The 21,106-nt window shown below is 35.2% G+C and overlaps 1 protein-coding gene across 1 annotated transcript in view; it reads right to left on the reverse strand.

The window, feature by feature from the left end:
- LOC100372912 (zinc finger SWIM domain-containing protein 5-like) overlaps positions 1–16,071 on the reverse strand; it is a 42,646-nt gene extending 26,575 nt beyond the window's left edge. The window contains exon 1 of the mRNA XM_085503229.1: positions 15,647–16,071. Coding sequence (XP_085359355.1) covers positions 15,647–16,013 — 367 coding nt within the window. The 5' untranslated portion in view covers positions 16,014–16,071. The remainder of the gene's footprint in view (positions 1–15,646) is intronic.
- Between the last annotated feature and the right edge of the window lie 5,035 nt (positions 16,072–21,106).

Here is a 21,106-nt window from a genome sequence, read left to right on the forward strand (position 1 = left end):
CCTACATTGCAAGTATCTCTATTGTACAAATCAATAGATAAATGTACAGAACTGAAAAAATTACCATAAATAAACCAAAATTACAATAATAACGATTGTGACTGTGCTAAATTAAAAATTACTTGGCAAGAAACACGTTTTGCATGAGTGATCTGTTTTTTTTCATACCATACTGAAAGTATATTTCATTTCAACCAAGCTGCAGTTCACATTTTTAAACGACTAAAATGGCTTCCATGTCATTAATACAAGATCTTCCTTTGAACTTACACTGTCACATACTTGCAGCTTTATCGGGAAATATTTCCCTGAAGGGGTAATTCAACAAATATCAGGAAGTGAACCTATGAATCTGATTACCGTAAAAACTCGATTAATTCTCAGTCTCTATTAATTCGCGCACCCATTTTATTTTCGAACGCTAATTTTTATATGTAGCCTTTTAATTCGCGGCGTTCAAAAACATGTTTAAAATTGTATCCTATTAATTCGCGGGCCAGAATAAAGTGGATGACTCAGAATATATTGCATGAAGACATTAAAAATATACATTTTGTTTGAGTTTTGATGTTATCAGTACTTGGTGTAGCCGCAATCGCAGATGATCTCCGTCCAACCGTCATCACAGCCTTTCAGTTGGCAAGCCGTTTAGGTTTGGTAAAGATTTGACCTGAAAAAAATCATTCCCCCACGACACTACAGATGTTAGGCAAGATTATTACTTAGTCGATAAAAATCCATTGGTTAGCACATCGATTACGAATTTCCGTGATGAAAAGCTTAGTACAGGTCTTTTTCGTCGCTGGTCCACAGGGTTGCATCGACCGTGTGTCCGCCATTATTCTATTATGTCATTTAAGTGAACCGCCCTACGGTGCGGTGCGTAAGTTGACGTTTTTGATTGGTCGGGTGATTGACCTCGTGTCACATTTTCATTATACTGGATTCGGTAAAAAGAGTTAAAGAGTTAAGCAGTCATGTACGTTCTATAAATCTAACCTTGCACACATAATGTTGTACTGACGTATTTTTTTGTCAAAGAAAGACGTTCCTTTTCATTTAACCCCCAGTTAACTCTTCGCATCCATGGTATTTGTGAGAGTTGAAAGATTTTTTGAACAAATGACAAGTAACTATATTGATTTGCGTCAAGCTGGGTGGCCCGAATTTAAATATCAGTGCATGAACTCTGGAGGTCATTGCCCAATGCCGCACGTAATTCAAACGTGTGGTTAAAAAAAACTAATTATCATGAAAGCAATACATTACAAAGTTGAAATATTCAAAGCCGGTACAATATTGTAAACAAATTTGCGTAATGAGAAAAACAGTGCACTAAGTAAACGATGTTGATATATTCAAAGCCAGTACAGAGTTGCATACAAGTTGCGTAATTACAGTACCTTCGGATATAATAACAATTTTACTAGATTGACGCACGGGCACGAAAGAAAAAGGTTGCTAAGGAAACGTGCCAGTTCAGTGCATGACTTGCGGTCAAACTTCGGTCAACACACACTTGATGTCAGCATCGCCGCACAGCAAGTTTCGCAAAAAAGTACTTGAAGTTAAATTGCGTCCCAAAATGTCGCTGATCACTCAGTTGTCGCAGCGTGTGTTGTGTCATGTCCGTGATGCACCCCGTTTCGACTTTGGCTTGCTTTTCCTTCATAGTGCATGTTCTTGTTCACGTAAAATGCGACCTCTCACCAATGTATTGAAACACTTTGAATTTATACTTTGCATGATTATATTTAGTCAACGCGAAACATTATTTTTTCTAAATATTTTTTGAGATCATTTTTATCAACGCAGGGTTATTTTTCCAGACAAGATGGGCTTCGTAATATCTGCCATAACATCGCCTGGGCGATGCCTAGAAAAATAAAACAAGCAGCCTATCGGCTGAGATAGCTCCGCTGTTAGCAATGCACATTTCAATTAAAGAACTGAAGACATCATTAGAAAATGAACAATATGAATAGTATCAAAGCAATTGGACTTACAGTTTTTAACAAGAAGTCGAAAATATCACTTTTTTCCAAAAATTACAAAAATATTCACTAAAATAAATAGAGAATTGAAGATATCATCACAAAACAAACAAATCTGAGAGAGGTCCACATGTAGTAACTATATATGTAATATCAAAGCAATCGGACTTACAGTTTTCAACAAGAAGTCGAAAATATCACTTTTTACCAAAAATGACAAAAATATTTACCAAAATTAGAGAATTGAAAATATCATCACAAAATGAACAAATCTGAGAGAGGTCCACATGTAGTACCTATATATGTAATATCAAAGCAATCGGACTTGCGGTTTTTAACAAGAAGTCGAAAATATCACTTTTTACCAAAAATGACAAAAATATTCACCAAAATTAGAGAATTGAAGATATCATCACGAAATGAACAAATCTGAGAGAGGTCCACATGTAGTACCTATATATGTAGTATCAAATCAATTGGACTTGCGGTTTTTAACAAGAAGTCGAAAATATCACTTTTTACCAAAAATGACAAAAATATTCACCAAAATTAGAGAATTAAAGATATCAACATGAAATGAACAAACCTAAGAGAGGTCTACCCAAGGTACATATACACCAAGTATCAAAGCATTCAGGCTTGTAGTTTTCAAGAAGAAGTCGAAAAAGTAAAACATTGACACGGACGACGACGACGGACGACGACGACGGACAATCACTCATATGATAAGCTCCGCTCGACAAAGTCAACAGCGGAGCTAAAAAGGCAGTGCTACTTTGTAGCCACGTGTTCATTGTTTGTTTGTGTACAGACTGACCTTTGCCGTTTCACTGTTTCATTTCAAGTGTAACAAGGTGTGTGGTCCTTGACGCAGTGCGTATTCTCTGCCCGACTACACGCCATGAATGTCGCTAGCCACGAGTCTCAGAGTCACTAAAAAAACGTTCTGTAACCGTGTTCATTGGAAAACAAAACAAATCACTAATAAATTTATGAAAACAGCTCCTTTTTGAATCGATCTAAAAGTACTCTTTTAATTCGAGCACTAAAAACCAATAATTTTCGTTTTTACGCTATTAATTCATGCACTTAAAAAAATAATTATTTTTACTACCGCGAATTAATCGAGTTTTTACGGTAAAGGTGCAGTGATACACAATTCAAAGAACGTAATATGCTGATGTATGTTGCATATGAATATTGCAAAAAGCATTGTCTATCCTTGGCCATGTGTATTTGGCATGAACTATTGAAAAATATGTTATTTCAGCTGGAATTAATTTTTGCTGAAAAAAAACTTTTTTTTTTTTAAATATTTTCACTGATTTTTGACGAGTTAAATGTAAGATATAGCAAAACAGGTATATCTGCTTGATTTTATTTCACTGAATCAGCCCTTCAGCAAATATTTTACAGTATGTTGTTTACATTGTAGAACCAGAAATTTTTGCTCAAAGAGATTTTAGAGTAGAGTGCAAAGTAACAATTTTGCACAGTCTATGTCATTTGACATTACAGTATCAGAAATTGATATTTTGTAAATGACCCAAACATTTTTATGTATATGGTTAGATACTAATATAATGTACGTATATTTACAAGAGCTTTTGAATAAAATACATGCAATGTGGAATGCTTCCTGCATCAAGATCATACATGTAGCATCAATCATGATGGCAAGTTTGTATACAATACACCATTCTGACACTGTGTGGCACATTAGCATTTTACGAATGACACTTCAAATCCTGCGCAGCTTGTTCACTATTATATATATGATTTTAGCACCTTATTTAACAGAAGAAAACCTTTGATACCATCAAAAAAAATGCCAGAGGCGACACAAATCACACATACTGACAAGAAATATAGCACCAGGCAAACAAAATATTTGTGTATTTTTATTCATGCACTAATCGTTTTTCCTGCAAATAACGCAAATAATTTGCAGTTCTAAAGTACTAACTAACATAACTACAGCGAGCATGTTACTAGCGTCTTGGGCCCTTGTCCTCAACATAGCATCTATTTTTAAAAACAAGGGAATAGACGATCCTCAGGCATACAAACAGCTCAGTCAACATGAAATCTCATATTTGATTGAATCATTTATATGGTCTATGATTGAACACATCAGAGACAGGGTGATATTTTATTGATAACCATGGCTTCACTATACAGACTACACCAATACGAACACACCTGGTGGCTTTGGAAAATGATGATTCCATGATAAAAGCAACATCCATTATTCAAGATTAACCATTACAATATTTTATTCAATCAGTGTAGACTACTAAAATATACCAAATAAATATGCAGTTATAAATTACCTGAAACCATCCACAGGGCCATTACTATAAAATAATTACAACTGGGACAGCAAAAAAAATTTAAGAACAATTTTCCACAACACAATACAAAGCAGGCTTCAATCCATAATCCTTTCATTAGTTGGACTAACCCATTGGTTAGACAATCAGACTTTTGCTAAAACGATAATTTCTCTTTTTTCTTTAGCATTTCAATCACCTGGCAGCAGTTAGCCTTATTCAGATCCTGTCTATTTACCTTGATCTGTCTTATTGACGAGAACTGAAACTAGTAACACCTTTGAATCTTTCCATGTTTTTTTTTGTTAATACACTTCCAGTTTTAAATTACCTGGAGTGAGGTTTTTCCTGCTGACAAAACCCATTTTAATAACTCAACTACACATAAAATAAATTTTTCTTCTAACAATTCAGCCAGCAATACCTATTTGTGCCTGGTCCAATTATTGGAAGGATTATGGTTGTTGGGAGTTATGCATGTGACCCATGGCAGGAGGTATAATATTGAATTACAGTGCGCTTTTATCAGCATTTCTGATTGATTATTATAATTCAAGGACATATACATTATTTGGAGGCAATCACACAGCTCTCTTATGTATTCATTGACCCACCCATTATTTGACGACAAAAAAATCACTTATTCTCGAAACAAAGCAGCAATAAGCTGATTCACCGAGAGTCAAAAATCTACACAATTCTTTGATAGAGCTGAATCTAAAAAATATTTTGTGATTGAAGACAGCACAATTTTTATGAGCTATATACTCTTATACACTGCAATAAACTGCATCTTTGTAGCTAAAAAGCTACATGATTTGGTGATATCGCTAAATATATCGTTAATAAGGCACAATTTACATCTGATACATCTTCGTATACACTCAATGAAGACAGATTACAATTAATAATCACAGTATGAAAGCTAACAATGGCCAGATGATGGAGGCAAAAGGATCAGCATCAATTTTTATAACATCCCTTTGTTTAGCAGGTAATAGTCTTTTGCCTGCACTCATCTTAATGCGCCAATCACTGTAACTTACAATGTTCATTGTGCGTCCTATGCAATGTATACAACATTGAAATACAAGGTTTTGCACAAAATTTGAATGCAGTACATGACAAGTATGACACTCTCCAATTGGCTGATTGGTACCAGTGTCATCTAGGTGAGGAACGTGAAGCACTTGCATGTGCAAATGAAAAATGTTTTGCACAGTTCAAAATACAGGGTGGAGGCATCCATGGACAAAACTTCATTACCACACATAGAACTAGGTTTTTTTCTGTCAATTGAAGTGATATAAAAGTGCAGTGTAAAGTATGTACCGTAAAATTCGTAATTGTAGCCACAACTCTATTAGAAGCCGCACCCAGACTTTAGGTACTTTGTATCAAGCCCAAATTTGCAACATTTGATCCTCGAAAAACCCATTAATAGAAGCCGCACCGGATTTTTGAAATGCGAACAACTTTTGTATGTTGTGTTTCCCGTCTTGCCACGTGCTGACCGTCCATGGTTGTTCCATATCCTGTTTACAAACAATACATTTTTGAGTGGCACACTTAGTGTATTGTATGATGTGTTAAGTTTTTTCCTTGTTTTGGGATTGAAGACTAAAACACAAGAGTGAATGGGTGACAGACATCGATATACTTACACTATTGTACGACGTGTGATGTTTTGTACGAGTGAACGAGACACAAGATTGAGTGATAATCAGTTCAAAAAATTCCTGTCCATGATTGGGTGAAACGTTTTTCAATACAGTAAAGTTAGCTAATATAAACCCCCCAATACACAGCTAAATCATTCTCGAGTTTAGTTTCCTTACTGCTCTACATTATTCGCTTCACGCAACTTTTTTCGCAACGCTACTTTATTATTTATTTATTTCCACAACGATGTCTAATCGCCGTTCTTCTTACGATGCTGCTTTCAAATTGAAAGTTGTATCTATGGCACTTGAGTCCAAAAACAACCGAAAAACGGCTGATCATTTTGGGATCAACGAGAAACAAGTTCGCCAGTGGATTCGGGCAAAAGATCAACTGTACTCCAGTAAGCGTCGTGCCAAACGATTACCAGGTGTCGGCTGTAAGGTGAAAAACATCAGTCTGGATGAAAACTTTATGCAGTGGTTTGATGGGCATAGAAAAAATGGCAATGCTATCTCTGGTCGTCAGCTTCAAATGCAGGCAAGACGTATCACTACCGACGGCACATTCAAAGCTTCAGATGGATGGCTTCATTCATTTAAAAAACGTCACGCGCTGTCAACTCGCGTGCTTACCTCCATTGGACAAAAGCTTCCACCGAACTTTGAAGACAAAATCGAACAATTCCATCGATACATTATTCAGTTGAGACAGCGACATGGCTATCCTCTTAGCGATGTCTATAATATGGATGAGACGTTGCTGCGATTTGATATGCCATCCATATAAAAACAAGTTCCGAAAAAAGAGGCTTCACCGTCGTTCTCACAGTCACAGCGGAAGGCAAAAAGACCCGCCCACTAATTATATTCAAGGGAAAACGCCGACTCGACGATCTCACAAACAGACAAAAGTCGAAGTTCAGGAGAAAGGCTACATCAATGAACCTCGTGAGTGTTTATAATTTACTTTTCGAAATTTATTACTTTGAGTTTGATGCAACTTTCCATAGAATAAAAAGTCCAGGGCGAGCCTGATTGCTAAAAAAAATTGTCACGTCATTGAGGTCAAGATGGCTACTCTATGTAAACAAACTACTTATCCGTTCGTTCTAGAAACAAGTCAGATGTTATGTTTTATTTATTTTGCCGTATTTAAATTTTATGCCTGGTCAGGTTTATTTACTTTTTGCTCTTTATTTCAGTTTGTTTGTCATGGATAAAAGAGACCTTCCCAAGACGCGACGATGACTCTCGCCGTCTACTTGTGTGGGATTCATGCAGCGTTCACCTCACTTCAAAAGTAAAAAATGAGCTGTATTCCCGTAACGTCGACATTGCTGTTATCCCAGGTGGTTTGACGTCCCTTCTTCAGCTGTTGGATGTTGGAGTAAATAAACCACTAAAAGATCATATGCATGCCCAATGGGACGAATGGATGAAGACCGGTGACGCTATATTTACACCGGCCGGAAAACGCAAAGCCCCAACTAAGCAGACTGTACTGGAATGAGTCGTCGCATCGTGGGATAAAGTTCCGTCTCAAACTGTCACAAACTCTTTCAAAAAGACTGGTATATCTAACGCTCTTGATGGCACTGAAGATAACCTGGTTTATGAAGATCTTGAGACAGACGATGAAGAGCTTGGTGAAGAGATTGCCGATATATTTTTCAGTGACGATGATGACGAAGATTTTCTTAGTTTTTAAAATGTAAACCCATTGCCGTGACATCGTGTGGAAATGTCTATACACAAAACCAACGGCCCTTTTCAGGGCTACCACATCCTACCAAAAGAGTATACCGTTTACAAATACTGTGAATATGATATATGTTTGTGTTCATACGAATGTGTTATTTTTCTGTTTTTTCCCCGCAGTGCCCCATTGTTCACGCGCCATAAGTATTGTGTGCATCTCATTAACCCCTGACATGTCTAATTTGCATATCCCAGCGCCGTGTTATTTTCGATTCGGCCAAATGTTTGCAATAGAAGCCGCACCCCAACTTTTAGTAATTTAACTGGAAAGGCGGAGTTTCACTTTTTAATTTAAGCCGCGGCTACAATTACGAATTTTACGGTAACACAGAAAATTCATTCAAACCTATCCTCGAATTAACCGCACACATTCAATATTCTCACTATTTTAATCCTTTGAACAATGTGCATTTCTAAATTAATTTTTTAAACATATTTCTCCCATTGGCTATAGGTCTTTATCAAAACTTTTTAAAAATAAATATGGAAAAAAGTACAGTACTGTACAGTGGAACGTTTAATTTTCGATGCTAGAAACTGTCAGCGTTTAATGGTATTCACTTCTACAAAGAATGAAGAACATATCTTCAATTTGGCCTGAACCTATAATAAAATCGCATGCACCAAATTACCATGATGTTCTATTAATGTACCAAGTTCAAATCAAATCCATCCACGTACACGCAAAATACAGATTAATAATGTATACTAATAATAAGAAATACTAGATTTTCTTTAAGAAATATTATGTGTATAAATGAAATTGGTAAAAGCATAGAAGAGACAAGACCCTGGAATAACATTTTCAAATTAAAAATGGCTACTAGTCAGCCATTTAGAATCAGATACATGAAGCAAATGAAACAGATCATGATTATTGATGTTTTATATATGTACCAAATTTACAAAGAAAACAGATCAATAGTAACAGTTAATGCTGCTTTAATATCAAAGTCTATTCACTTTATCAGCAAAAACAACAACATTTAAACCCTACGAATAATTAATGTATTTACAGAATCCAGAAACAATGAATACCAAAGTCTCTAAATAAATATTAAATCACCTGTATAAAAGTACCTAAACCATGAAACTATGAGCAAAATTAGGACAAGTACATGACTGTACTCCTGGCTCCATATCTTTGTCAATATTACACCCCACCCCACCCCCCCCACCCCCCACACACACACACATATCTGGTCTAAGAAGTGTGAATATTTTGTATTCTCACTATCCACCTGAAGGTGTGCACAGTAATAGAATCCAGTACCTGTCAATCATTGCCCTTTACAGTGAACATATAACAGAACATGTGAGGGGAGGAGGATATGATGCTGGACACCGTAATTCTGTTCGGATTTAGATCATGCATCTTTTGAATAATAAGTCTCTTATTATTCGAAAGATGAAAAAGACCTCTTTAGAAAACAAGCCAGTTGCACTTACGTGTATGTGCAGGGCTTGATAAATAACATATAGCCCAAGGCACACAGACTACCAATTCTTGTCCAAGTGTTACCATCTTCTAAATTAGTAGCCCTACTTATAACAGGATAAATAGAATACTTACATCTATTGCACTCAAATTGTGTGCATGGTTCTGCGTGATTACCAAACCTTATGGACTACCCAATATGACCATGAGTGTACCAGCTTTTAAAATTGCTACCCCAGCGGGCTTTTCAAAAATGTTCTTTGACTTTGAGCCCTGATGCATTAGCTAGGAGTTTCCAGATCTTTGATTTAATACAAAAAAAACTCCTCTCCAGTTATAAAATAATGTGATTTCCTTGAGGTAACATTATGTATTCTACAAGTTGAATTGTGAAAAACCACATAGCTAAGCAGTGATGTTCTTCCCAGATAAACGCACATGTGTGGTGACTAATTTGCATAACAATATCTGAATTGAATATGTATTTTGTGAACCTTGATAGTTCCTTGAAAGTTCAACCATTTCAGTGGCCAAGCATAGTAAAACTGGAATGCTTAAAAGGCCTTGAGAGAACACTGATATGGGGAGTAAACCATCAAAACTAGAAATACATGTGCTGTATTTGGTCTATTAGAAGCATATCTCAAATAGAAGTGCATATATACCAAAAACTGCATTTATAGTCACTGACACCTTTTCAAGAATGCATTATGTATCATTAGCATAAATGGGTTAACTTTTTTGACAATGAGCTGTGAAAAAGTGTTTAACTATTAATATAATCACTAATTATCTTTTTTTTAAATTCAAGCTGGTTTTTCCCATGAAATTAATGCCAAAGAGTTGTAATTTAAAATTGATGAAACAGTTCCGGGAAGCATTAGACATTCTAAATATTCAGAAATTTCTGGATACCTCTGACTGTACCACAAATCACTCTGATTGGTTAATTATTAGAGTGATTTGTGGTACAGTTAATAATGGACTGACCTGACCTATCAGGTCTCAGCTCAACTTGTGCATGAAAAAAAGATGCCTACCACTTCACATTGAGTGTTTGTGTGCAACCAAAAACCTTTGCTTAAGAAGAAACTAAGTTGAAATTTACTGAAATTTCATAACAAACCAACAAATTTATTTTTAAAACGTTAATATAATAATGAAGTGGTAATAATCAATGTATGTAACACCTTGAAAACCAGAAAGTTATTTGCAAGTGAAATATCCTGACTGCAGATCATTTACTATACTAAGCGATGCATTTATGTTTGTTTCACAGAGTTCTCTTTTTCCCCACGAAAATATCAATAATCCAGGGTTCAAAAATTCAAAGGCCATAAAGGCAATTGCCTCAATGCCAAATCTGAATGCCTTGAAAATGGGTGCTCTTAGAATATCATAGGTCAAGCTCTGTTAATTGTTTGTTTTATTTTGGTTTTTACTGAAAAATGACAACTGTTAGAGATGCCTATTTTAGAACCAAATGGTCGCTTTTCACTGAAACATGAAGCGCAAATTAGAATGATGTATTAGTATTGTATGTACATCAATATAATGAAACAAAGAATTACTTCAGGAGCAGAAACAAAGTTTTGCAATAACAGACTAGGCTAATATATGTCAGAATCATCAGATATTAAAGAAAACGAGTATAGCAACAAGCAAAGATCACAGAGATAAAGTTGTAATACGACTGAGGCATCATCATAACACCCCTATAGTGGAGAGGGGGGTATTTTTCCTCAATTTAAAAAACAAACTACTTTTCAAATCCTAAATGAGGTTGCATTGAAAGTATAACACAAAAGTGCTACAAGAAATAACAGAGACATCAGTGACATGATTGTCTCTATTGTCAGGGTTATGTCCAAGTTGGATGTGCCTTTTGTTTTCTATTCCAACCTAATCCTGCGTCTTGATGTTTTTTTGTGTCCTTTCATGCTTGTGTACAGGTGTAAACATGTTACACTGACTTGAAGTCACTAAAAAAATGACCAAGTATGAATCATTTGAAGAATCACTGGCATAAATATTACACAAGTTAATTGTTTAGGCGTACCCACATATAAAAATATAAGAATTAAATGCAATCACTCTGTGATACAAAACACATTCATGAAATTATATCAAAAGAGCATCTCGAACAGAAGCACATACAAACCAACAATTGCATTATTTCACACTTAAATACTAGACAATTAAAATCAGACTTATTTTGACCACTACCATTTATGTAAATACATATGCTACCAAATAAACCAAATACGTAACCATTTTTATTCTTTTTTTTTCTACAAGTACTAGTATTCTTGTAGGCAAATGAGAAGTTGATCAAGAGCCTCATGATGAAACATGTCAAATGATACTTGTGTAGACTGACTTTGAAAAACTTTTTTTTTCAAATTTTCAAAGTAAAATTAATTATTTTGGCTAAGAAAGCAAGTTTTATTAAACAGGAGTAGTGGATGTCACAGTGTGTTCTAAGTATTTTCACATGATGTATACATTCGTATGTATCGCAAGTTCCATTGCCCTTTATGGTTGCGCAATAGTTTCCCAAACATTGTGGGTTTGAAGTAGATGTGCAGCACGTTCCACCATCCATGTGTTAGAATAGAGCAAATTACCTAAAATGTTGTATCTTTACAAATAGGTCTGTACTATTTTTTGTTTTTCAAAATGTAATTCCAGACACAATGTTTCATTACTCCAAAGTTAAAAAAATCGCAAAGTCCCAAATATTAAACTATGAAATACACATATGATAATATTACGTTTATTTTAAAAATTAGCCCGATACTCCTAATTTTTTTGCATACGTGTACGACCTTATATAGCAATAAGTAAAATATAAAATAATTCCAAAGACTTTTGTGAAACTGTATTGAGCCACCACTCTCTTTCTTCATGGGTTGAATGCATTTTTAAATCAGTTCTACAGCCTCAAACTGTGAAATCACTAAACTGTGCAGCCATGAATAACCAATAATAGTTGCCACCATTAGGACAGATCATCAGATGCCCTTGAATTTTACAATGTGGATTTATTTTATGCTGTTGTGCACAAAAACCCTGATTAAAAAAAAATATGGTCACCAAAACTATTTTCTGTACAAAAAAACAAACGTCAATGAATTGTGATTTGCTTACCATTATTTCCATGGTAAGAAGGATGTGTCATATCACACAATTTTGCTAGGTATTGGTGTATTTATTGTTGTCACAAATTAGCAAAATTTGGATGAATAATTATTTTTATGAAATAATTTTTAAGACTTTTTCTCTAAAATTCAACACCAATAATGATGCAACATTCATCAAACAAAACAATTTTATAAATATTTGGCCTATAATTTAATAGGATGAATGCTGTTTTTATTTTAAACAAATTTTTAATGTATGATATTTTAATTTTTTCAAAAATTGCATTACAATTTGCATTTTATCCCATATACAAAACTAAAAAAAAAAAAAAATTAAATATACATTATTTTATTATGCCTGAAAAATAATGTTATCTTTCATAATGTTATTTTCTCCCTTTTTCCAAGTGGTTAAGCAAGTTAGTAGTTAGCTTAAAAAAAACATTAGTGCATTGGCCAATGTTTAATACCACTTATTTTGTCCATAGCCACACCCCTGTCATTTAATGCACTACTAATCGGCCTTGCCCATGAACCCTAGAGGTCACACATCCTGGCACTTGGTGGTAATAATAACTTTAACAATTGGTGACCTAATGGCAGCAATTTCAAATACATTACATAGATATTTTAACTTTTTGAGAAAATAACTGAGAAATTTTAATTGAAAGTGAATTTGTACCAAGGACTCATGACCTTCTGAGAGCCATACACAAGGCCTACAAGCAAATACAGATATTTATCTGGCTAATGTTAGCTAACCTCAACAACACCACAATAACAAAATACAAATGTACAACTGCAAATATTAGTGGATATATTTGCTATAAATTCAATATTTTTTAATTTCGAATTTATTTAAATTTTCCATTTGTGTTCATATTATCATATCCCTTTCACAGTACAGCTGTTGCACTATTGTTCATTATTGTTGGGTTCTAATATTTTCTTTTTTTTTAGTTACGCAAAACTGAGATTAAACTTAACAAAACTAACATATATTCATTATGTTATTAATGATACAACATTTTTTATCACTAGTAGAACAGTATGTAAATGGGGGCATGTACTTACTAATCAATGAGAAACAACCAAGATATATGGCACCAGCCTTGTGTAGGTTAGGTAAAGGGCTTATTTATTAGGTGGGATTTAATTTCGCTTTATAGTTCAAGCTGATAGCTAAATGTGCTAAATTAAAACCCAGTGAATGTGCAAATTCAACCATGCAATTGCATTGTTTCCTTAACAGACCAGTGAATTTAAACTCAGTGAAAATGCCTGCAACATAAAATCCACTAAAATTAAATTTAATTGTTTACCTTTAATCTACACTACAGTATGTCTGTGAAATGAGAAATTGCTTGCGGGAATAGAACACAAATTTGGGGTAATACTTGATATCACTTTATTCTATGAACTTGGCACTCACTTCTATATTTGGAGTCAAGTTCAACAGTGCCAACCCTTTTCAAAGCACCATTTTACCAACTACTAGTAATAATGAAACCAATTGGACATTTTTTGAGGGGGTGCTTGACTAAGTGCCTAGCCCTTTAAAACCTGTATTTTCAGAGTTGAGGTCACCAGGTGCTAATGAAAATATTACATTATAAAGATATGTTGGCAAAACAAGCTCAATAAATGGTACCAGACTAAAATTCCAAAAAAATAATGTAACAAAATTATGCAAGTTGGTTTTGTCAGGGGTTGTCTTTCCCTAATGACATCACACCAACCTCCCATTATTATACAAATCATTTAGTTGGATCATTGACTTTTATGTCTTTCGAAAAAAATTATTCCAGAAGTGAAGAAAAAATAAAAACTCATTAACTAAAACTTATTCTACTAAAAAGAAACATTGATACAATCTGAAGGTTTTGATAAATTCATTTGTGAAAAATATCACAGGGAATAACAGACATAGTATTTATATATATATAATGTAATATTATATATAGCATTATTAATGAACACATTTTGAATACTAAACTACAGCCTTTGTAGAACCCTGACTAGCTGACACTTGTCAATGAAATGTGTTACTAGTCTTTTCAGTATAATTAGAAAGAATACCACATGCATGGCAGAATAAATATTTTTTATAGCACACGTAGAGTGGACTGGCTGGTACACACATAAAAGTATATCTATTGTTAAGATCAAACACTGCCTTGCACCATATTCTAGTAAACATAGCAACAACATTTTTGTTGAAATTGGAATTCAAATCAACAAACCATTCCAACTGAATATCTGCCATTAATTCTTGGCCAGTGTTCTGTTTTTTATTGCATTAAAAATGAGAGAGCTGCCACTGAATAAAGGCAGTCCACAAAGCTTTGCATATCTAAACAATTTGCTCAAAGCAAATGCAATGACAGCTAATGTTATCAATATTATGCTGAACATAAAATTCACCATCTGTTTAGAGATTGTTTTGTTTTCCAAACTAGCATTATGCTTAACAATGTTTAATTTCCATCAGTAATGATTCTGTTGATGGTCGTATTGATCTCGCTATGGGTTGCCAGTTGGTATACAACTCGACATGCGTCCATTTATCTAGCTCAGCTCGGTCAGTCCACTCCCAGAGAATATTCGAGCTGATTGTACGTCTTTTTAAACCGACTTCCATCGCCAAAATGGGCATTGTGTGTCATTTAATAAAGGGAAATGTGGAATTTTCTTTCGGGGCCTTTCATGCACGAGTAAATAAGTATTTCCATTGTGAACGTAAATAGATGTTGAATAAGAAAGCACAGGCCTCTATAGAGGCGACGATGTGTCAGCCTTCCGCTATCGCACCTCGCTAGCTAGTCTCACTTACACCGTTCCGTTAAGACAAGAAACATACCCCTTCAACTTAATGAATTTCAAAAACATAAAGGACATACAATATTAATGCTGTTGTAATTAACTAAGTAGAACACAAATACGTGAGTGTCAAGACAGCACTGGCTACTATACATATGCCGATGTTAAAATAAACACCGACTAAAGCTGGAACCCGCGGCCTCTCTTTCGGTAAATACGAATACAATGCTAAATACTTTGGACGTTTTCACGAGAAAAATCGGTGTGCAAACTGCACTAAAGTAAATTTATGAAATAAAATGTGAAGTAAGCTGCATAGTTTACCTATTGAGATAGTTCTTATGGGCTAGTAACGGAAAAACAAGACGAGAAGAGAGGTGTGAATGAATGAACATGCGTGTTAGCTCTATACAACAAACAATCCAGTTGGTACTTCCCACCCAGGCTGCCTGCCGATCACATTAATTCGAAAATTCAAAAGAAATGTGATACGTACCAACTTGAAGAACGCTATCTACAGCTTTGCTTTCAAGAAGTTTAATTCCTCGCTGGAATGGCAGTTTACTGTAATCGCTGTCGTTAATAGAAGCATTATTCAATGACGAGTACATACAGATGTCCTTCTCATTCCTGGGAAATGACCAGAACACAATCCTCCGTTGAACCGGCTCGGGGATCCGCGAAAAACGCTCTTCTACCCGCTGAAAGGGGATGTTTAACGCCACAATTTTGGCACTAATGTCAAGTAACGACTCGGGATTACATGTTCCAATAAGTTTCCTGTTGGTCTTAGGCAGATTTTGCGTATTTTTTTGGTCTTTCTGCCCAGCTCGGCAACAACAAAGTCTCTTCGCAGCCGCCATTGAACAAAATTAACTACTGCGGAAATCACACTACGCATGCGCATAGAACTTTAATTAACCAGTGCGCATGCCCACTGTAGCTAATCTTGTAATTTGCATTAGTAAGTAGACTTTTCAATAAAGTACAAACACTTCCGGTACCGACGTCACACTTTTCGCTGAGGGGGATCTCCACAGAAACTTCCGCGGGTTCATGAATCACTGGGAGTGTGCGATGTTAATATCGAAAAAAATAAACGCATAATTTACTTTAATCGACTCGTATTTCTGACATAGTTATTTTGTATACATTTTAATGTGTTATTTTTATAAAAAATTGCGCTCATTATGGTAATAAATTTTCCCGATTTTTTTGATTTATTGTTTTTTTTATATAAATGTTTTTGCCTTACTCGGCCTTGCCTTTCAGTAAATACCGCCATTGAATGCTTCTTGTTTATATTTATAATAATATCGAAAAACCACATGTGCCGTTTTGGTATCTGTGTTTTCGGTCACATGGTTGCCCCACCTACCGAGGCCACCCACCCACCTTATCTGCATCACAGATGAAACAAAAGATCAAATGTTGTTCTAATCATATGTAGATGAGGCCAATCATTGAGCAATTTTGTTCTGCAGAACGCGCTGGTGCCGATGGGTGTTTCCAAGATGTTTTTTATAGATTAGTTTTCCCAATATTTATTGAAAGATAATACAAACACAGATGTTTATTTGTAAACTCTGTTCCATCCAGATGGCACACGGCACCCGGCTGTACCGTGATGCATTCATTGTGATTCTGGACGGCCGAAGTTTTACGATTCTTGCCGACAAAATCACGTCGGAATTTCCTGAAATGTTGCTCTTGTAATTCATTTGACGGCTTTTAGAAAGTCTGAAAAAGAAAAAAAAAGTACAAGAACAAGTTTTCAAGAACCTCAATTGTACGTATTTTGACCAATTTTAAATTTAAAATGATCGTCAAAGTAGTGCTCGACGCGATGGGGGGAGTCATTGTTTCCATAGAAACAAGTCCGGGTACCCCTACTTTGTATATGCTCAGCTCTTTGTTTCGCAACAGTGTTAGGGGTCTGTGGTTTCACCTTGTATACCAGTCTCTTTGCTCATTTGACGGGATTACATTCATGGTTGCGCATAATTGTTCATTCCCGTCACACTTTCATAGCTTACTCGTCCATGTTCACATTAAAGGACAACGGTCGTCAGTGCACCGCGTCGTGTTCGCATGTAACGCATGTTAACTACTTTGTTGTAAACACGAAATTCGAACTCGTTCTTCACCACAGGGGCTCGACCATGAGTTGTCAAGTCTCTGTGCTCTACATGACGACCATTTATCGTCATGTCATGACGTAACTGGTACGTGATTTCGAATGACGTTACATTCTTCGAAAATTCTCGATGTCCGATCGCATATCAATCTGATGAAAAGACGATGTAGGTATAGGCTCAAATTATCTATATGGCCGATCGAGATACCATGTATACACAAAATGCAATAACGGCAAGTAAAAACAAAAGTAATCATAAATAAACAAAAGTGACAATAAATAAATTAAAAAAATGAATTTAAAAGGAAACCTACAATATACACACATTGGATTTTAAACAGACTAACAGACTGATCACACACCTACCGAAAGTGAAATTACGCATTCTAAAAAAAAACAAAAAAACAAACAAAAAACAGTCACGGTCTTTTCAAGGCCAACAAAGTGAGAACCTGTGGTAACTGGTTTGGTAAATCAATTGGGTACACAACTTTCACTATGGGGGCATGCAACAACCATATGATCACCTGAGCGTGACGCAATTCAGAAATATATTTGGAAACCAAATTTCAAAAACAAATGTGTTATTTGTGAAACTCATACTAGTATCCAAAAATAAATGTTTCATTTATAATAACTTAGCTTTAAAATGGAAGTTGTCACCATCGCATTCATACATGGGCAACTACAACAACACAATAATTGAAGTGGTAAAATAATGACCTACTCGGCATAAGACAAATCGAAGATGCGTTTACACTTCAGGGGTCTAGTACATTTCAGTCAATGGATAGGAAACTGCGGTATTTCCTCTGATCTATGTAAGTTGTAATCATTTTAATCCCGTTTACCTAACGGTTCACGCATTAGCGATAATCTCAACGAAGTCTCGCAAGTTACGTGGAGATGTTATGCAAAACACTGTGAGATTATGTAAATTACCAAATGTCTGTTTGTCATACGTTTACAGTTCAGGGGTCTGGTACATTTCAGTCTAAAAGTGTAACAAATATACCACGAACAAAACATGAGTTATTACTGATTACTTTCATTATATCAGCATTTACCAAAAGTAAACAATTACAAACTGTTTTGAACTGTTTTTGTTTACCCTCTAAATATTCAGGCAAGGCTATACTAAATTTAGCAAAATAATAGGGGTCCAATCACATGTGTAGGATATTGCCTGGCTCAGAATCTGAGTACATTTTTTACGAGGGCGAAATCTTATTTTCTAAATTACATTTATATGATATTGCCCGGCCTAGTATCTGAGTTTATGCTTTACAAGGGCAAAGTTACACGAGCTAAATTACATTTATAGGATATTGCCCGGCCTAGTATGTGAGTATATGCAAGACGAGGGCAACGTTACATGGGCTAATCTCACGTAGGATATTGGCCGAATGAGTATCTGAGTATATGCGATACTAGGGCGAAATCGTATTTGTTAAATCACATTTATAGGATATTGCCCGGCCTAGTATGTGAGTATATGCAAGACGAGGGCAACGTTACATGGGCTAATCTCACGTAGGATATTGGCCGAATGAGTATCTGAGTATATGCGATACTAGGGCGAAATCGTATTTGTTAAATCACATTTATAGGATATTGCCCGGCCTAGTATGTGAGTATATGCAAGACGAGGGCGAAATCGTATTTGCTAAATCACATTTATAGGATATTGCCCGGCCTAGTATGTGAGTATATGCAAGACGATGGCAACGTTACATGGATTAAATCTCACGTAGGATATTGACCGAATGAGTATCTAAGTATATGCGATACTAGGGCGAACTCGTATTTGTTAAATCACATTTATATGATATTGCCCGGCCTAGTATCTGAGTTTATGCTTTACGAGGGCAAAGTTACACGAACCAAATTACATTTATAGGATATTGCCCGGCCTAGTATGTGAGTATATGCAAGACGAGGGCAACGTTACATGGGCTAATCTCACGTAGGATATTGGCCGAATGAGTATTTGAGTATATGCGATACTAGGGCGAACTCGTATTTGTTAAATCACATTTATAGGATATTGCCCGGCCTAGTATGTGAGTATATGCAAGACGAGGGCGAAATCGTATTTGCTAAATCACATTTATAGGATATTGCCCGGCCTAGTATGTGAGTATATGCAAGACGAGGGCGAAATCGTATTTGCTAAATCACATTTATAGGATATTGCCCGGCCTAGTATGTGAGTATATGCAAGACGAGGGCGAAATCGTATTTGCTAAATCACATTTATAGGATATTGCCCGGCCTAGTATCTGAATTTATGCTTTACGAGAGCAAAGTTACACGAGCTAAATTACATTTATAGGATATTGCCCGGCCTAGTATGTGAGTATATGCAAGACGATGGCAACGTTACATGGGCTAATCTCACGTAGGATATTGACTGACAAGTTGTCTGAGCAACACGAAAGCAAAGTTGCATGGTCTAAATCACATGCGTAGGATATTGCCAGCCCTAGTATCATAGTAGTAGTATGCTTCGGAAACAATGTTATCATTACTGAGTTTGCAAAATGGCTGAGTTCATGCGAATAGCCAAGTTTACAGTAGTAGACCGTGGAACGGTGCCAACAAACATGGATTAAAGATGTAGCGACTTAACTTTAAATATATATGATGGATTATACCTTTATTGTTACTAAGTAACTGGCCTGTATTTTTATATTATTGATTGAAGTTATTTGTTTGGATGAAGTTAGGAATAAATAACAAAGATTTCCCAGACACAAGATATTTGCAAAATGAATTTATCAATTTGGCTATACAAATATGTACTATAGTCCGTCAGATTTGTGGAATTTGATTAAAAAATATCAGCCTTGTGTTTTTTGATAAAAAATAGGAGACTGTAAATAAACGTTAACGTTGGCCACTTATGTGTTTATACAAGTGGTCCCTTCCCAGTGGAGAGGTTAGTCAAATTGGCTATCTCACCTATTCCTTGTAGAATATTTGTAATATTTTCATGTAAATGTTACATTAATTAGAACCAAAAAAATACAATATATTTGAAAAATGAAAGAAAAATGATAATTGCCTGCAGAGTGACCTAAACATTACCAAAAACGATCAATCTGGTATCAGTAGTTAAACCGAAGAGTTTCACCGTGAATCATTTGAATGTTACTAATTACAATTTTTAAAGCTTTTTTCTATGTTTTTTTCTTGTCTGTACTTGTATTTGTTGTTTCTTGTAAACAGGAATCTAAAGCGTGTCAATACATTTAAATCACCATTATTAGCAGTATACGTTTATTTCAAGTAGTTATATTCAGTTCCAGGTTAAAACAAAGACAGTATAATAGAAATGAATATAATTGCACAGTATGGCATACAAGGGACACGTGACAATCATCAAAGGCACATACTCGCCTAATGACCATTAGTGGTCTTACTATGGCTGCGTCGCATTCTATTACGTAAGCGTCTATAGTGTCATTGTATAGATAGAAAAACTGTGATAAACGTCAAATTGATTTTCGCAATGCTGTAAAACATGTATTTTTTTTTAGCTAGCTAATTTAGCTAGTCTGTTATTTCGCTAATTGAAGATGATGTAGCTAATTTAACAGAAAGTATATTCGCACAATTAGCTAAATTAAGATTCTGTTAATTTAGCCAAATTCGCAAAAAATACATGCAGCTATTTCGACGTTTGTTTCAATAAGATTTTAGTTTAGAATATAGATCATCAAATTAGATCGAACCCTAACCCGCAGAATTTGACCTATATCAATTACCTCTAATTTTATATACCATATTTACAGCGTAGTACATTTTTTTTTATAA

The sequence above is a fragment of the Saccoglossus kowalevskii genome, chromosome 9 (assembly GCF_978046115.1).
Source record: "Saccoglossus kowalevskii chromosome 9, keSacKowa6.1, whole genome shotgun sequence".
Classification (NCBI taxonomy): Eukaryota; Metazoa; Hemichordata; class Enteropneusta; family Harrimaniidae; genus Saccoglossus; species Saccoglossus kowalevskii.